At 46.2% G+C, this 19,048-nt stretch overlaps 2 protein-coding genes and 1 long non-coding RNA gene across 3 annotated transcripts in view; 2 read left to right on the forward strand and 1 right to left on the reverse strand.

Annotated features, from left to right (window-relative positions):
• SLC67A1 (solute carrier family 67 member 1) overlaps positions 1-4,305 on the reverse strand; it is a 144,991-nt gene extending 140,686 nt beyond the window's left edge. Inside the window, exon 1 of the mRNA XM_074997804.1 lies at positions 4,184-4,305. The gene's annotated coding sequence lies outside the window, so the exon portion shown is untranslated. The remainder of the gene's footprint in view (positions 1-4,183) is intronic.
• Positions 20-3,142, forward strand: CDKN1C (cyclin dependent kinase inhibitor 1C). Its single transcript, XM_074997810.1, has 3 exons — positions 20-803; positions 1,102-1,231; positions 1,634-3,142. Exons 1-2 carry the CDS (start codon positions 20-22, stop codon positions 1,224-1,226), a joined length of 909 nt encoding a protein of 302 aa, XP_074853911.1. The 3' UTR covers positions 1,227-1,231; positions 1,634-3,142.
• Positions 4,306-4,467: 162 nt separating the features above from the next.
• Positions 4,468-13,211, forward strand: LOC142013980 (uncharacterized). Its single transcript, XR_012645847.1, has 3 exons — positions 4,468-4,583; positions 11,573-11,649; positions 12,788-13,211. It is a non-coding gene; the product is annotated as an uncharacterized LOC142013980 (long non-coding RNA).
• The last annotated feature ends 5,837 nt before the right edge of the window (positions 13,212-19,048 follow it).

A 19,048-nucleotide genomic window follows, 5' to 3' on the forward strand; every position in this document is an offset into this window, starting at 1 on the left:
AATACTATTATGCTAATAGATGTTTTGCTCTAACTCTGGTGAGGGCTTTAAAAAGCGAGGCAGCCCCGGGCTCAGCAGCAGACTGCGCAGAGCTTGGGAGGCTGGTGGCGCTCCCTTCTCGTACAGCGGAGAGGCTCGGGGAGGGGTGGCGATCGCAGCCCGTTTCTCGTTAGCCGCACCGCATCTGGGTCCCTGCTTTTCCAGCCGCAGGATGTCCAACGTGCACCTCTCCAGCGCCTCGGCTCTGGAGCGCCTGGCCGCCCGCAGGACTTTCCCCTTACACGCCCGCACTGGGGTCTGCAGGAACCTCTTTGGCCCGGTGGATCACGAAGAGCTGAGCCGGGAGCTGAAGAGCAAACTCCGGGAGATCAGCGAGGACGACCAGCGGCGGTGGGACTACAACTTCCAGACCGACACCCCGCTGGCCGGCCCGGGCAGGCTGCAGTGGGAAGAGCTTGACGGAGGCTCGGTGCCCGCTTTCTACCGGGAGACGCTGCAGGTCGGGAGGTGCCGCTTCCCGGTGCTGACGGGCAGGTCCAAACCCTCGCTGGGGGGCCTGGACACTCCGGCGGGGGTTAACCCCCGGGATCCCCACCAAGAGCTGGGGGCATCTGGGCCCTCCGCCCTGAGCTCTCCGGGTAAGACGGCGGCCTTGGAGAGCGCTATCGCGGCAGGCAACGAGCGGCTCAACCAGGAGAACCGATCGGATCAGCTCAACTACTCAGGGATTACAATCAGAGCCCTCCCGGGCGCCTCAGCGCCGCTCAAAAGGCTCTCGCCCTCCGGCGCCGCGCACATCACAGGTGAGGCCGGCGGCTGGGCTGGGGGCGCGCTGGGCTCCGCGCGGCTCCCGGGGAAGTGCTTACCCAGCACTTGGAGCGCTGCTGCTGCGGCCGGGCGAGGAAAGCAAACCCGGCCCCGCTGCAGCGCTCTCTAGCGGCAGGGGGGGAGTAAAGAGCTGCGCGGCCGCAGCCGGGACACGGCCCGTGCAGCAGGAAGCCCCGGGAGTAGGGGGCGCTCGGCCTTCCGAAGCCGGGCGGGCGGCGTGGGGACGGGGTTGCTGGCCGTGCCTGACGCCTCCCTCCTGGTTCTGCTCCCCAGATTTCTTTGTCAAGCGGAAAAGGTCGGCGGACTCAAAGGCGGCCTGCGAGCATCCCGGCGCCTGCGCCGCCGCTGGCGCGCCCGCCGTCCCCCCCGAACAGACTCCCCGCAAGCGGCTGCGGTGAGCCAGGTGAGTGCGAGCCGGGCGGGGCAGCGCGCTTGGGGGAGCGCAGCGCTCTGCCTGGCTGGGCCACGGGGACCCGTGGCGGAGTGGGCGCGCTGCAGACCACCGATCCTCGCCGGGCCCCGCGGGCGCGGGGAGCCCTCCCCTGAGAAGGGAGCCCGGCGTCCCCCCCCCCGCGCTGCTAAAGCTGGAGAGCAGCTCCCGAGTGCGCAGCCAGTGGCATCCGGCCTCGGGGGAGCGGGTTTCGCTGACTCATTCGCCGGAGGGGGGAGGTGGGGCGGGGTCTGCCGAGTTACTTTGTGGCCGCCGAGGGCTCTGCGGCTGCTGGAAGCAGCCTGGGCCGCGGTTGTTTCAGTGCGTGTTCCCGAAATTCATGTGCCTGCTTCTCTTCCCCCCCACCCCTTTCAGATTTTGCACTATGACCCGCCATGGAGACTTTGCTTCGTCCCGGGAGGCACGGGGCCCAGCGGCGGTTCTGCCCCCACTTCGGAAAAGAGCATCTCCTAAGAGATCTGGGGAAAAGAGGGTTACGATGTGGGCTCCCTACCCCCTCTCCCCACAGAGGAGCTGCATGGAGTAAGCGTGGCTCTGACTTCAGCCACGGACGGAGCAGTGTTAATTTACAACTGTGCAATGTATTATGTTTTATATATAAATGTATTATGCCTAATGTGAGTACACTGGCCAGAAGTGTAAAAGCTTTAAAGTCTTTTATAAGAAATGTTTAATCTTTGCTGATCTCTCAGTGCAAAAAATTGTATATTTGTACAAATCTTTTTTTTAAGATTTATACTAACTTATATTTTCTATTTATGTCAAATGTGGGTAATGTTGGTTGATACCCAATAGTTTTTTTTTGGTTTGTTTTTTTTGTTTTTTTGGTTAAGCCAAAGGGCACTATATATTTGCTTTTGTTATTTACAAAATGTAAATTTATTTTTATAGGGGTTTTTTTGCATTCATGAAATGTAGCTATAAATCAAAATTTTAGTTTTTACTTGAAGACAAATCTGTTTCAATGGTTCCTGAGCCGGTTTGTACCACTGCCATTGCAAATAATGCCACACAATTCAAATAAAAAAAGGAGTCCAAAATCTATTGTTGTTAACTAGTATTAAGGTTACAAGAGTGAGAAATTGCATAGCTCATAAATATCAGAGAACACCTAAGGCATAACTTAGTTACTCCTGCACACTGAAACTTAATTCTACTTAGTCATTCTCACATTCCCTTGCTGCTGGGTCAGAACACTACAGAACAAGGCCAGCTTCCTCACCTTTGCAAAGTAAGATGCTCAAATAACAGGATTGCTGCCCAAAAGCATCACAAGATAGAAAAGTGCCACAGAACTAGGTCAGATAAAAGACACTGATTCTCAGTTTCTCATCCTTCACATACTACACAGCATAAGGGATTTCCCCCCATATAGTAAGCAGTACCCAAATCTGTGGTAAGGAAGCATGTAACAGTCTCTAAGAGAGTAGGGCTGTGGCCACTGCTAGAGTTAGTAGCAATCAATTATTTGAAAGTTAACACTTAAGTCTTAATTAATGCAAGTATAGCATTTGTTTACAGGCCTGGACCCCTTTAGTACAAGAGAGGATTAAATTTCTATTTAATTGAATACTATTGCATTGTTCCATGCTCTTTGTGAGGAAGGCTATTTCTTTTGTAGAGCCTTTCCCCCTCCATATAAAATTAGTTCTCCAGGCTATAGTTTTATAAACACACTTACCCTGTAGTTAAATCTTTCCCCAGTGCTACTATGGGGTGATACTCTGTCACACTCCTCCAAGTTCCACTGACGTGTGCCAAGCTTTGACACACCCACACACCATTTGCAAGGATTTGAATGGTCTGATTCAGAACTCTTCCAGTGACCTGTTATTTATGGATCAGTGGCACGATAAGCCGCAGTGGCTCCTCTACTGCATTGATGCATTTAGGAATCCTTTAATCCTTCACACAATAAAGGAGGCCATTCTGCTCTTGTCCAGAAAAGTTTATATATTTAAAAACATTACACCACATTATCTAGTGTGCATCTAAAGACCACATGCAAAACTGACTTGTGAAGTTCTGTGTATAAACCTCAAAGTAAAAATCTTTTAACTTGCTTGTATGCGATTCCTTTATGTGGGAGCACAAAATACAATAATTGCAAGAAAGTGCTTCCTAGTATGCCAATTTAAATCCAGAATATGTACTCAGGAGTCAGCTATAAATCATGGAAAAACTGCAATAGAAATGGTAACATGAAAAAGTGCTGTTAACTGTAGCATAGAGTCTAGCTATAAAAATAGCCACAAAACATTGTAATATTTTACAGCTTATTTTGTCATAATGAACAAACATCACAACCTGTTGTCGGTTAAGACACTACTTTGTAGTCCTGTTAAAAGTTTGAAAACTAAAAGTAGGTAACCCCACTTTAAAAATCTATGCCTTAAAATTACTCACAATCCAGGCAGACACACAGTATTATTCTGTCACTATATACATATATGGGGTGGGAAAAGACCCCCTAAAAGAAACGTTCTAGGCCTAGTATACTGTAACTTACAAAAATATTTTTAAATGTGCATTACCACTTTTGAAAGGCTGATATTTTTCAGGCTTTTTTTTTTTTTTGTATTTACATAACTAGAAAACCCAAGTTGTAGCTCAGTGTAATTGGGTAACACACAATAAAAGTTTCAGAGGTGGGGGGGTTAGTCTCTACTCCAACAAACCGGCAGAAATGTAGCACTTGCAACTTTGCAAGTGGGTGAACGGGTGTGTGGACAGCACCCTTTCCTAGGAACGGGCTAGACATTTTTAAAAGCTGCCAGGATCGGCGCAAGCCCACACATGATCGGACGCGGCTGCAGAGGCAGCGCTTGAACGCTGAAAAGGCCCAGGGAACTGACGAAGTTGTCGGCCCAAGGGCCAGGCAGGGTTCCGGGGGTGTCAGCTCACCTTTCCCAGGCTGAAAACGCCCCCCCCTCGGGGGTTTAACGCAGGCTCTTAACGCTTCCATGGGCTTTCGGCAGCTGAATTGCCTTCGGGTTTTACGGTAATTTCTGCGGGTGGATTATATGTACCCGCCACCACGTCCCTATGAAATACTTCGAAGCGGTTTCGTGACCTTTCGGACTCCGCCCCTCTAAGCGCCGCTGTCGTTTAACCTGGCGCCTGGAAATCTCGCCCTCCCCACGGCAGCGCTGCGGGTCCCAGAGGCCTGGCTCGGCCGTAGCGGAGCGGGGCGCACCGCTGACCCCTGGGCTCACCTCGGGCGCAGAGGTGCCGGGGCAAGGAGCGGGCGAGCCGGGGAGGGAACCCGGGCGCTGGGCGGCAGGATCTGGGATGCCCGGGCGAGGTCAGGAGGCGTCCCGAGCGCCGGGCAAAGGACCCCGGCTCCCCGCACACAAGCGCTGGGCTCACTCCAGCGGGGCCAGGCTCGCGCGTGTGCCGTGCGGGGCGGCCCTGCTCCCAGCCAGCGCGTTCCCCTGCCGGTCAGCAGCCCGCGCGACCGGCCGGGAGGCAGCTGGAGCCGCCGGGGCGTACGGGCGTGCCGGGAAGCAGGTGCCTTGGGCCTGCCCTTGTCCCCGCGCCGGGCTCCTACGCGCAGAGCCAGGCTCGGCCTCCAGCTCCCACGCCCCTGCGCCTTAGCCTGGAGCCCCAGGGCGCGCAAGCGTGCGCCAGGCCGCGGCTTGGGCTGCGGCTCCGCGCAGCCAGTCTGATCTCCGCCACCCGGCCCGGGCGTGCCCGGCAGGCCGGCCCGCAGCCACCCAAGCCCCCGGGGAGCGCCTGGGTGTGGAGTCCGGGGGGAGAAAGGGAGCTGGTTTTCCTGTGTTTACGCTGTGTCCCGGCCGCAGCCCGGGGAAGGTGGGCAGCTCCGCGGCGCCTCGGGAATTCCCTGCCCCACCCGCTTTGGCACGGCCGGCTTCTTATTCCCAGCACAAAGCACACTGCCCCCATTCTTCGGGCCTTTGTAGCCATATGGCAAATCCATGTAGACACAGCCAACATCCATTTATTCAGGCACATAATGTCCCGCAACGGGGAACAATTGGAACTTTGTTTGCTTCCATTATTGATGCGAATGGGCCGAGAGCGAGAGAAAAAAATCATTTAGCTATAAGAGATATCCAGCTAATTATGAGCCATATGTGCCTATAGTTCCGCAGCAATCCAATGAAGTGCATTTAAAATCTAGACTACTTTATTAGGTGCAGCAGCCAGATGTCCCAGCAGCGGAGGGAACCATGCAAGGAGGGGCTTGAAAGATTTAACGGGAGCTCATTGAGGGTGAGAGGGGCTTTAAAGTGCCTTCTATCACCAGGAAACCTGGGCGAAATTGAGGCGGGAGCTCTGCTGGTTCATGCCGAGCAAGCGAGTGTGAAACCCATTCCAGCTTGCGGGCTAGGACAGGGAGATTTAAAAACCCAAACAAAGGGGCGCGTCCTAAAATGGTTTCTGCAACGCCTCCTGCCCCGCATCAGAGGGTTATTCGAGCTGCACCGCACCTAGGAGAAAGACAGCGCTGCAAGGGAAGCTCTAGCGCAAACCCCTGGCTCGGCTTCCCAACGCAGAGGGCTGGATGGGGGATACCCTTTTCCTAGAAGGCGAACTGGGAGTGGGGTTTATTATTGTCAGACCTCAGCGAGTCCTTCTTTGTGAGTAGCCCTAAGTGAGCATCCTGCCGGGCCTGGCGAAAGGGAAATATCCGGGCAGGAAACTTAGAGATACTAGTTAAGAGGAAGTTCTTTCTGAAATGCAGTTAGTGGCAGGCGCTCCAACCGCATACACCGCTCCTTTCTCCCTGAAGCCAACCATCTAGGTAGAAGGATTTGCAGTATCTTTAGCAGTGAATGCAACATCTATTAGTAATTAAACTATTTCCCTTAGATGTACTCACAATATGCTTGGCTCTAGAGCTCTGCCTTTTTACACCAAAACTTTTGGAGTGGTTCCACTGTTCTCCCCTTCTTTTAGTTATATCACTTAAAAAAAAAAAAAAACAAAAAAAACAATTTTCCACCTTTAAGCAAATAATCAGCTCTCTGCAGTGGAAAAGGGAGCATTCAGTATAAACAGCATTTAAAAAAAATCTTAAAAAGAATACCTTCCTACATACCATAATCAAGACAGTTATTTTCCTAAGCATCCAATGTACCATACACCTCAGGGACAGATTTCTTAGTACACTGGTTGTATTAAAAAAAAAAAAAAAAACCCACAACAACACAACACTAGGCAAAAGGGAAATTTAATGACCAGGTGAAGAAAAAGAACTAGGTACAGAGAAGAACTGCTCTGTTGCCTACATGTAAAGTAGTAATTAGATGACCACAGCTGGCCTTGCTTGAATAAAGTAGCCAGCTTTTGCTGCTCTCCCACAGAATACAGGGTAAACACCAGATGTTTCTTCACTGGCCCCATTCTTACAAAAATGAGACAGTCCTTCTTTTCCAAAATTTAAATAGACATACAAAATGACAATTCCTAAGGATAGGGTAATACCTGTGTTACCTGCTACTCTTCCATTGTCTGAGGCTAAAGTAAACTCTTTCATATCCAGCATTCTATCACTCCAAACTCTCAGATAACTGGCATTTTAACCATATGGAAAATATAACTAAAAATTACTTAAGTACAGTATAGTGAAAGTAAATACAAATAAATACAGCAAATACAGTATGTTTATAGTGTACAGTACTACTGTTGGTAAATAAAGTATTCTGCATATACTGTTTATTTCTTAATATCTGATTTTGTTTTTCTTTAGTGTAGTGCATTGGTAGGCATAGCGCACTGTTCTCGAGACTAGTTGACTATCTGGCTCCTGGATATGAAAGTTTACAATATATAATTTGGCTCCTTTGCTCACAGACTCAGTAATAAATAAAGATCTGATCTACCACCTATTGAGATAATTGGAAAGACTGCCAAGGAAGAGGAGCCTGTACAAAAAAGAGGAGCACTCTGGTCTATTCCACCGTATGCCACTGACCAGCTGTGTGACCTCCTGCGCACCACTTCACCTATTTCCCTTGCTATTGTCTATTTCAATTGTAAGCGCCCTTTGGGACAGAGTCTGTCACTTACAGTTACTTCAGGGAGCACTGGCTGGGGCCCTAAAAGAAAAGGAGTTAATACAAAGCAATAGCGTTTTGTGGGGGCAGGGAAGAAAGCATCCTGTTTTTAAGGTTGCCTGACACTTCCCATAATGAGCCCCTCTTTTCTGTTGCTTTTGACTTCAGACTACTGTTAGAGATTAAGTTTGCCATACTGTGTCTTGCTTTAATCTCAATATTTGAGAAAGTTCAACCAAAACAGACTTGCCATTTCCAGAAAAGAAGCTTGGAAAACAAGTTTGCCCATCTTAAAAGACTTCTGTTTAACTGTTCTTTGAAAAGTTCTGACAGCCTCATACTTTGATGAAGGGACTTGAAATTTGGCAGGTGAATTGCCTCTGTCAGGAACATGTGTTTTCCTGGTGAAAAATCCACTCAAATTTGGTCATGTGATAAGCCTGTGAAAGATCATATTTTTCGTATGTTCAATAGACTTCTGAGATGTTTTAATAATGAAATTCCCTACAGATTCCATTTACATGAAAGCTTCCGCCAACCCTGGAAGCGCAAGTTGCAGCTATTGCAGCTCTGGGCTGCTATGAGCTGCTGGGCATCACAACAGATCAGGGAGAGTCTCTCTCCTGCGCTTTCAGTTGGGCCCAGGCAGCACTGGAGGAAGACACTCCATGATCCAAATGCATAGGGGATGGAAGCTGAAATGGGCAGGCGGGAATGCAGAAGTAGGTTGGAACAGGAGCCTGATAAGAGCATAAATGCAGGAAGTAGGTGTGCTACAGCAGCACCTGGCTGCCAGCCCCACTCCTGGTCCCCTGCCCAGGGCTCAGCTCCTGCCGCCTCCCCCCCCGCTCCAAGTCTGGCACATAGGTGGGTCATTTCATCTCTCTGTGCCTCTATTCCTCCTCCCGCTTTTTTTTGTACTTCAAAAATAAGCTCTTTGGTAGAGGGAGCTCTCTCTCAAATACATATAAAGGCAGGATGTAGTGCAACAGGGCCCGGATTTTGTTTGGCTACCATAATACAAACAGCCATCAACATGTGGGGGCCATGGGGAAAAACAGAGGAAAAGGGGTGGACTCAGAAGTAAGCAGGAAAAAGCTGAGCAAACTTGGAACATTACAGAAACTATGGAATATTGCTCACATATTTGGTGTGTGTGTGGGTAGCTCCATTCTCTCTATGGGTGAGACATGATACAGTAGAGCCATTCACTGTATTATATAAACAAACATATACAGCCACCTGCCAATGTATGGCTTGAGTGACAGTGTAGGCATAGCTTTTTGGACCATGATAGAGATCCTTATATGTATTAACATGAGCTAGATGCTTTATAGGGTTTCTGCAAGACAGAAACTGGCTTTTCCAGAACACCATGCACAGAAACTAGCTGGTTTAATATGGCACAGGACTGTGTAGGCCATGTTCTACTTGGTAAATGAGCTTGTATTCAAATATGGCTATGACTCATGTAATTTCAATACAGGGATTTTCCCCACCCCACTTAAAGTAACTGATTAGCAAAACTCGTGCTGTTGGTTGTCCCTGTCCCACCAGGATTATAAACATGCGTCCTGATTCTGAAAATCCTCTCTCAAACGAGCAGTCCCAGGTTCTGTTTTCCTAACTTGACTAGATTTCCAATGGTCAGAAATGATGCTAACAGTTTGGCCAGCCATCACGGACAACTTTAAGACTATTACTGGTGTGCAAACAGTCTCACATACTGTGCAAGCATGGTATAAATGTAATATACTTGAAAAAAGTTTGAACAACTTTTGGGGCCCCATCTACATGACAATTTTTGCTGCACAAGGAAATTGACCCAGATTTCAACTCAAGGTCTCTCACATATGGTTGAAAATGGTTTGACCGCTAACAGGCAAATCCAAAGTAGAATTGGTCAGAAAAATTTTGATGGAGGTTTTTTGCTGGGAATTTATTGATTTTTCAAAATCCAAATGTCCAACAGAGATAGTCAGATTTTAATGAATTTCTTAAGAAACCTGCCAAGTTTCTTACTTGGCAGTCCAGCTGAGGAGCTTCTGGGGGAGGTCAGAAGCCCAATGTTCTAGGGTACACATCACCAGAAATTCCATGAGGATTGTCCTAAAGTCAGGGACTTCAGAGCTGTCATATGCTGAGAATTTCAAAATTTTGGTCTTCATTCCTAGTCAGAATTAACAGAAAATTTCAAGATACCAAAATCTAACATAAAACTGAATTACTATTATTCACAAACTCCAAGCCCTTGTTATCAACATCCACTACATAGCCCTGCGGGATCCCACATTCTACAACTGATCTAACCTTCTTTTGGGACAGGACCAAACTACTCACAGCACATGTTAAACATTAGCAGCCAGGATTTTCAACCCTGACAGCTGGAAGAGAGGGTGCAATAGGACCTGTATGTGACACCTGTTGCTAAACATGAGTCATTTTCCTAGTCTGACCATTTTAGCTGGACTGCAGACACGCGCGCGTGCGCGTGCGCGTGCGAGAGAGAGAGAGAGAAGCTGAGGGACCCTGTTTGTTAGCAGGTAGATTTGAATCCACCGCTTTAGGGGCCAAAGTCACATGTAGCTTTCTACTGCATGAGCTAAACGCCAACGTCCTCACACCTAATGCTGTGGAGCAGATGTCATGCTACTTTGTCACTGGCTCAGTTCCCTTGGGTTGACCTGATTAGTTATATGTAGCAAGAGACAATCTCTGCTTAGCAGATCCTACAGTTGAAATGGAAAAGGCAAGCAAAGGGTGGGGAGAAAGTAGTGTCAGTTTTCTAAGGCACAAAAAGTTGAGTACAATAACTTAACCCCTCATCACACAGCGAGGCTCTGGCAAATGCAGGATTTGAAACTAAAGCACCTAAACCACAACTGAGTTTTTAAAAACATGACACCTTCCTTCCTGTCTACTGAGGTCATTTTTGTAGTTCAGGAGGGTCAGCAACCCCCCAGCACAGGTGTCAAGAGTGGCACACAAGTCAATTTTCATCGGCCCATGAGGTCAGAGCTCAGCCCTATCCCTCCTCTCCCATGCAGCCAGGTGCTTGCTCAAAGCCATGCCACTTGTCAATTGAAACCAAACTACCATCCACACCTAAACAGTGAAGTTCTGCATCTTAATTTATTAATGAAGCTGTTGTAAATAGGACTGTTGGTGATTTTTTAAAAGTATCGTTTTCACTTGGACCATACATAGAGGTTAAAGGGTCTAATTTTGGCACTCCACCTCAGAAAGTTTGATGACCCCGGTGTACTCCAAGCAATGAGGTATGTGAACCAACATGCTGTTCCTGGCGCTAGAGAATGATGCCCTATCAGAGTAAGTGCACATCTAAAGTACACTGCAAAAGGTTACTTAACATTACAGCAGTTCTACAATACTGGTGTCCTGACCCCTGGGAAATATTCCTGCACGACATTGCAGCTAATAGAGTAGAATATTACCAAAAGTTGTGTTTTCACTACATTTGTCCAAGAAAACTAATGGATAGACCAATGCATGCCTGATGCTGATGGAAGGCCTGCTTTGATGAATTCACTGGGAAAACTATTACGTAATTCATTTTTTTTTAATGAAAATCATGTTACAAATGTTACTTGATGCCTTGTCTCCTAAATAAGATTTATCTGCTTCTGAAAAGCCAGAGCTACTTACATCAGCTGAGACTCTGACCCCATATGTCTACATGTTGGCTCTGTAATGAATAATTGCTCTTAGTTCAGTTGTGCCTATGTGCATGTGCATGCACACGCATGTGAGAGTGGAGAAGACTTTTGTTATGAAGACTTCTTGGCTTTGAAAGAGTTCTTCGTTGTGAAAGACTGTAATAAGAGCAAGTCTGACTTTCTAATGGTCCCATTTACTGGGAGTTAAAGCAAAGCTAAGATGGGAGAGATGATAAACTGAGGGTGAGATTGTAAAGCATTAGCACAGAGTTCAAAAGAGGCGATTCTATGGCATTTGGGCTTGAGGTGCTGCTTGGCAGCTCTGCTTCTACTGTTACAACTCTACACCATTCAAAGAGCCCTTCTGGGATGTGATTCTATGGCTAGGGTCTGCAGAAGTGGGTCTGTCCCACAAAAGCTCACCACCTAATAAATATTTTGTTAGTCTTTGAAGTGCTACTGGACTGCTTTTTTGTTTTGATAATATATAGACTAACATGGCTATCTCTCCATTACTCCTCAAGTCTGCTTCTGGAGTGTGAGCTACTTTCCCTGGCTCTGATCTTTTAGCAGATTTCTTTGTGATTTAACAGCTCTTCCAAGTGGTAGCCTCCACAGTTCAAGGATCCAGAGGAAAGGAAGGCAACTGAAGTGATGGTAGAACAAATATGTAAGTCCAAGCAGGCAACCACCACTTTTTGGCTCAGCAGAATTCAAGTTACATTCAAGGCTGTTGTACTCACATTAGAATATGGGTGTAAGCACACTTAAAGGAGTCTAGCTGGCCTCCTGTGCCTAATTCTGATTTCTCAGATAAATCATTACAGTAGTGAAATGGAACCCCCAAAAAAAAAAAATCAAGTCAACTTGGAGTTGAGAGACTGGGGGCCAGCTCCTTATCTCTAGATATGAAAAACTAGACTAAATCTGAAGTCAATCATTTATGCTAGTGTAAATCAACATTGGAATTTACTCCCCTGATTCTAATTATGGCTACACAAGTGATTTTTGAGTCAATCTGAAATTGAAACTTAAAATTTTCGGCAAATCAGGAAAAAATTTTAAAAATTGTTCAACCCAAATATTTAGATTTCAAACAGCTTAACATTAAACCAAACTACTAGAATGGAAGGACATTTTTAAACAAAATATTTTGAATAAAAATTGAAAGCTTTAATTTAAAGAAGTGCCACTAGCATATTTTTATTCTTCTCAAAAAGTTTATTTTCAGAAGGAACAATTCAGCAAAAACTGTTTGTGTTGCCACAATCTGCATTTTTCACAGTAAGAAACAAGTTGGGGGGAAGAATTTAACTCAGATTTAATTCTAATCACAGCTCTGACTTTTTGAATGATACATCACATCTCAATTCCATTTAGAGGAACTTTGTCCAAATAGATAGATATACCCCAGTTTTATTTTGATGAGAGTAACATCAGAATCTGATGCATTGTGCCTGTTTCTTACTCTATAATATGGGGGTAATAATGCTTAACTGCTTCCGGGCATTGTGAGAATTAATTCCGTAATATCTGTAAAGTATTTTGAGATCCTCAGATGGAAGGTTTTGCAGTATGTAAGTGCAAAGTATTTTTCTGAAGCTCTATTGTTGCTCTTTAGTATAGAATGTTATCAAATCCAGTCCTCTTCACTCACAGTGGGACATATCACCATCTACATCTAACCTGCCCCTAAGTACTGGAAAACTGTTGTCATGAAATACATTAGAGGCTCTAACAAAGTCTGAATTCACAATCTCTGTTTTAGAAGGCCAGTGCTCTAGTTAATGAGTTATTCATTTTTGCAGATATGATCCTGGTGTGTTTGAAATTCTGCAGTGTTTTTTGAGTAGAAGACCTGGGTCAGAAACACATCACACAACTCCACTCTTCTGCAAACCCAAGAGACCAGGCAACAAGATTGTTTATATGTCAGCTTGGAAGGACTAGATATTTATCACTCTGTAACGATTTCACTATACACGCACAAACAAAAAACATGTCTATTAATAAGAATCAACATTTACGGATAGGCAAAGAGAAGAATGCTATTTGAGAACTTAGAGTTTGATTTGATTATATTTACTTGTGTATTTTGGAATATGATGTTGACAATTTGTGTTTTAAAGTTTATAATGTACAGCTTGGTGAAGCTTAATGTCTGGTCATTAAATTATTGTCATCCTGCAGAAGCTCCCATACATTTGAATGCTTAGATAAAACCAAAATTAAAAAAAGCTCATAATAGATAATTCTGTGCATTTTAGAAGCTAGAAAATGCTTAAAAATAAATGGATATTGTCCACTGAAATTATAAGAAATTTGATTATAAGAAAAAAATTGATTTTCTGCCAACCCTATTCGTATGATATTCAAACCCCCTTAAAAGAATATTAAGGTTGCAAAGTCAAGCACTTGAATATGCATAAGGGGAGAATTCAAGTTTACATGGATAAGTTTAATTCTGGTATTTCCAAGTTTTTAAGTGCTTGATATAGTCTCTCATTTGTATGTGGACAGCAAAATGTACAATCTTGACACAAAGGCCTCTCCTCCACCACCAAATTTCAAGTCCCTGCTCCAAAGCATGGGGACACCAGAGCTTTTTGAAGAAAAGGTCACCAGAATTTTTAAAAACATGAGCTGAACAACATATTTTTCACTCGCCTCATTCTCGGAAACAGCAAAACTGTGTTGCTGAAGTAAAGAAAAATCAGTCTAAGGCAGGCAGTCCTACTATCAAATTTCATCCCAAATGTGTGAACTTTGGTAAGTTTCTCAGCAGCTAAAACCAGTGTATTTTCAAGGGGAATTCTGGGCAGCATTCATTGCAGTCAGTGTTAACAGTCCCAGGACTATTGCAAGAATATCTTGTCAAGCAATATTTGCAGCACCTTAAATTAAGTGCAAACAACAGAGCAGGGGCTCTTATTTGTTGTTTTGTTTTTTTGAAGTTTCTGTGGCAGCTCTGAAAATATACTATGAAAATCCCTTTAACCATCACCTCAAACACACAAATGTTTTCATGGATTTGATATAAGTTGGCGAGGGGGAAAGGAAGACACCAAAAATTAAAATTAAAAGCGCAATCCATATTTGGTGAAATAGCTTGCCAGGGATGGAGAAAACCCACTAGAGAAAAAAATTCTAGTTATTTCTCAATGAAAAATAAATACTGAGCCAGAGCATAATTATTGGTTGAAGGGAAATATGAAATGGCTGAGAATGGAAAGAGTTTTCTCTGACTCAAGGAAATATAATGGCAGATAAAGAGATTGACCATTTTGGGAGGAGGATGCCTTCATTTCTCTGCATGGCTGTAGATTATTTCGGCTTCAGAAGACAAGAATGTCCCTTTAACATCTGACCTGGCCTTTATCTTAGAGAAGCACTTCACGGTTCAGGAAAGGCAGACAATTTTCTAATTCCCAGCTCTGCTGGAGGCCGAGGCAGCAACTTCCAGACAGGACACCTGCTAACACTAGAGAAATGGCATTATTATGTCTACAAGTTTACAAATCTGAAGATCAAAAAGCCTTTGCTGCTGCCGCTACTACACAGGCCAAGGACAACGACTTCTTCACAACAGAGTTTGAGGTTTTTCCCCCTTCCCCCCTTGAAGAAATGGTCTCTTTTCACTTCCAGTCGCAGCAGATCGGTTTCCACGTGAAAAAGTCAGTCGTCAAAGAGTTTTCTAATTTTCATTGGTGTGTAGCAGAAAGGGGATTAGACTTGGGGCCTTTTTACCAGCCAGCCCCTAAGCAAATAAACTTTCTTCAATTCTCAGAGAGAGAATTGTAACTTAAAATTAGGACTATACACAATTCTCCCCTACCCCATATTAAATAGTGAACAAATCATCATGCAAAATAGTCCATTAAAGATTTGGGAGAACCTGGCCTTAAATCTTTGTTTGCTGTACTTTTGCTTTTGATTATTTCTGTTGCTTATTCCTGAGGGCATGAGTATTGACACATTAAAACACACACACACACACACACACACACAAACTACTAAGCGACATTTGAACATTCATTTTTAACCTTTGTTCATTGAAGGCTGGATTTTCAACGGCTAGCAGCAATGAGAACGATGGAGGGGAAGGGTTATACTCAAGGGCAACATTATTATTATTATTCAAAATCTTATTACATAGCAATAACCTCACTAAACAGTCCCTTTGGGTCAAATCCTGACCTCAATGAAGTAAAAGTACATTTTTTCCTCTTAGTGGATGATGGAATCTCTAGCATTTTTCTTAACTCCAACTCATTGCCATAAATCATGGTAGCAAGAGTTTGTCAGTACTCAAAGGAGAGTAGTAGAACCCAGTAACATTTTGCACTTTTTACACCTTGAATCCAAAGTGCTTTTTAAACTCATCAACCCTCCTGGTGCAAACAGAATCATAGAATGCTAGGACTGGAAGGGACCTTGAGACATCATCATACCCGGCCCCCTGCCCTCATGGCAGGACCAAGTACTGTCTAGACCATCTCTGACAGACACTTATCTAACCTGTTCTTAAATATCTCCAGAGATGGAGATTCTACAACCTCCCTAGGCAATTTATTCCAGTGTTTGACCACCTTGACAGTTAGGAACTTTTTTCCTAATGTCCAACCTAAACCTCCCTTGCTGCAGTTTAAGACCATTGCTTCTTGTTCTACCCTCAGAGGCCAAGAAGAACAAGTTTTCTCCCATGTACACAAGTATTTATCTTTAAGCTTGAGTTGCCATTGGGGATATGCATAAACACCTGTGTATGTGTTTGGAGGATGAGGATCTAAACATCAGTCTCTACTCCTATGTGAGCCAGGTATGTGTTATCCCATTTTCAGATTAGAAACCAGACTAGAGAACTTGGCAAAGTTACGGGTTGGCTCCACTAAACTACTTTAGAACTGGAACACTGAATGTCAGTGCCTAACAATTCATTTGAACATCACTGTGATCCAGAAAGCCTAGCTAGGTACCTAGACTCTCTATACAATGAATGGGAGTGATGGGTACCTAAGAACTGGTGAAAAAAAAAATCAGCGTGTTGCTCAGTGGCTAGATCACCAACTTGGGAGGTGGGAGTGAGTCAGGGAGCTCTACCCCACAGATCTGTGGTCAGAGCATTCTTGTGAGAAAGGATTTGAACACAGGTTTCTCACTTCTACCCCTTGGCCTGATAGTGTAGTTGAACCTGAGTTTCCCACATCCCAGATGAATGCTCTGATCATCCATCTAACAGTGATAAGATTGGGATTCCTATTAATTCCCCCCCGCCCAATATTTGAATACGTGCAGTTTGGTAGGTGGGCTCCAAGAATGTCTACTTGATTGGGCCCCCCCCATCCAACTTAGGCAAACAGGTACTTATCTTCCCATAGTTCATGTATTTCTCTGGGATAGGAGACAGGCATCTGTCTAGACAGAAGCAGCCATGTGCAAGTCGAGAGGCAGGAACAGAGACTCCAAGAGAATTTTTTCTCTGACAATTTAGTCTTGGATAGAGTTTAGGCATTTATTAGTTTGACACGAGTTTTGTGGCTCATGGTGGAGCCAAAATATTTAGGGCCTGCCTACACCGACAGGAACGCTTCTCCTGTCAACATAGGCACTCCACTGCCCAAGAGGCAGCACCTTTGTGGCTCACAGAAGCCCTCCGTCAACACAGAACAATTGTCTATACCTGGGGCTAGGTCAGTATAGCTGTGTCTCTGATGGCAGAGTAGATCAAGACAGTCTCTGCCATAATTTAGCCTCTCTCTTCTAGGGCCTGATTCAAACCCTCCTGAAGACAGCTGGAAGACGTCAAGGTTTTGGAGCAGGCCCGTATGCTAGTATGAAATCAAACACTGCTTTGTTGAAATGAGTGCATTTACATAACACAAAAAGGAGGACCTGACCCTTCTGTTTCTAATATAGCACACAAGGATGGATGGGTGAGATTCTCCAAGACAGAAAGGTACCTAAATATCTTTGAGGAACTGAGCCTAACTCCCATTGCTTTCAATATAAGTTCTAATACCTTTGAGGACCTGGGCCTAAGTGAGTCTGGGGACCTAATTGGACATTCTGAAAATTCACACCCCCTTCTTAAAATAAGAGCCGAACACCCACCCTCTGGAAATCATACCACTTTAAAGAGTTTCAAACTGAGCACTCAAAGACATAAGGCACTCCAAATCTTGACAATCTCAGATATGCAGCCAACACAGTGATTATCAAATTAGGCAGTTATCCTTCCCTTTAGCAAGAACAAAGGGGAAAAAAAATCCCTTTTCTTGGAAGATTTTTTTTAAAAAGAGCAAGGTCACTTATTTTCAACCTGAAACTAATGCTATAGAATCAATATAAGAAATAATCAAATTTAGAATTAAAAAAAAAAAAAAAAAAAGTGTAGCTTTCCCCATCACAGGAAGGTGAATTCTTCCTGGAAGATTGTCTTGCTTCCGGGAGTCTTGTGTGTCTTTCTTTTTCAGCCACAACCATCGGTATTAATTCAGGGAGATGAAATTTTCCTTTTTGTGTGTGTGTGTGGGGGGGGGGGGGTACTAAAAAGGGAAGGGGAAAAATAAGCAGATCTTGTGTGCTGGTTTTAATCTGGTCACTTCCCTGTCAAACTAATCCCTGCCTGACTCGCCTCGGACTTTTAAGAACTGTGCCTGGAAACCAAAAAGCAAACTCCATTTGAATGAAGCACACACTCCGCAGCCCCCATCTGCAAAGGGCCGCAATTAAATGCAAAGCGGAGTGGGGGGGGGGGGGGGGGGGAGAAAAAAAATTAGCATTTTCCGCGGCCATCTGGCATGAGGAGCAGGCGAGGGGGAACAAAAGGAGATTTAGGCAAAGGGGCGAGGCGAGCGTGCCATGGCATTGACCTGCAAATGAGCCTTTGTGAGCGAATTAAAGCTTCCCGGACCCCCCGGGACACCCCAAAACAGGCACCATTACAGACCATCCGGACAAAAACCCACTCATCAAACTTGTCTGTGCTTGGGGGCGGGAGGGAGGGAGGAAGCCCCCCCCCCGCGCTAAACCTCTCTGTAATAGGCAGTTAATAGCAGGTTGGCTTACAGGAGCGCTGAGGCTCTGCTGAACCTGCTCCCCTGTCCAGCCCGCAGGCTCCGCTCCAGACCGCCGCCCTCCCCCGGGCACCGCGCTCGGGGCTGCAAGGGAGGCCGACTTTGGAATTCATTTAGGAATAAAACAACCCATCGGAGGCCTAATTTATAGCCCCAGCGCCGCACAATGAAACCGGGGCGAGCTGGAGGCAGAGCAGGGGGCGCTAGATGCGCCTCCAGATGCTCGCTTGGGGTGGGTGGCTTGGAAGTGCGTTTCCAAAGCGAACAATGCCCCTGTCCCCAGGCCAATGGCCGGCCGTTGTCCAGGCAAAAAAGGGCGGGGGATTTCCCTAACCCCAAACCACCGGGGCACCAACTGCCCCACCCACCGGAGTGGCCCCTGCCGGCGAAGCGAACCTTGGAGGACCTCAGAGGTAAAACAAAGGTCCTGCCCCTCGAGCTGCACGGGAGAGAAACCCCTCCGACAAGGAAACAACCCCCGCAGCTGCAGGGGGCCCAGCCTCCTTCTTCATTATCCTCTTCTCGCGGGGGAGGCGCTCCCCTTGTAAGGCCGCAGCTCTCTATGCTCCGCTGCGCTCGCCCTGGGCCTGCAGCAGGTAGACGCGGGGGGAGAAGAGAAGAATTGTCCGTCTCCAGCCAGGGCTGAGAAACAAAAGCCAATGGCAATAGCAGGCCATTTACTCCAGCAAGCGATTCGAGGGGAGCCTGCCATAGCAATCATCAATCACTCGGAGGGGCCTTGGGACTCAGCCCCAAGCCAGACAGGCGCGCTGGGGAAGTGAGGAGTGACAGCTCTGGGCTCCCCCATTCCTCAAACAAAGATCCCGAGACAGGGGTTTTGCAGGGCACAGCCACGCGGGACCCAACTGCCTCCGCACAACACGGAGAGGCAGGAACGGGGCGTCCCCCTCACCCGTGGCGCCGGAGCTTGGGGTTCAGACGGTCAGCCCCCCCCCCCGCCTTATTGTACGGCACAGCCTCCTGGCAACGCTC

The sequence above is a fragment of the Carettochelys insculpta genome, chromosome 6 (assembly GCF_033958435.1).
Source record: "Carettochelys insculpta isolate YL-2023 chromosome 6, ASM3395843v1, whole genome shotgun sequence".
Lineage (NCBI taxonomy): Eukaryota > Metazoa > Chordata > Testudines > Carettochelyidae > Carettochelys > Carettochelys insculpta.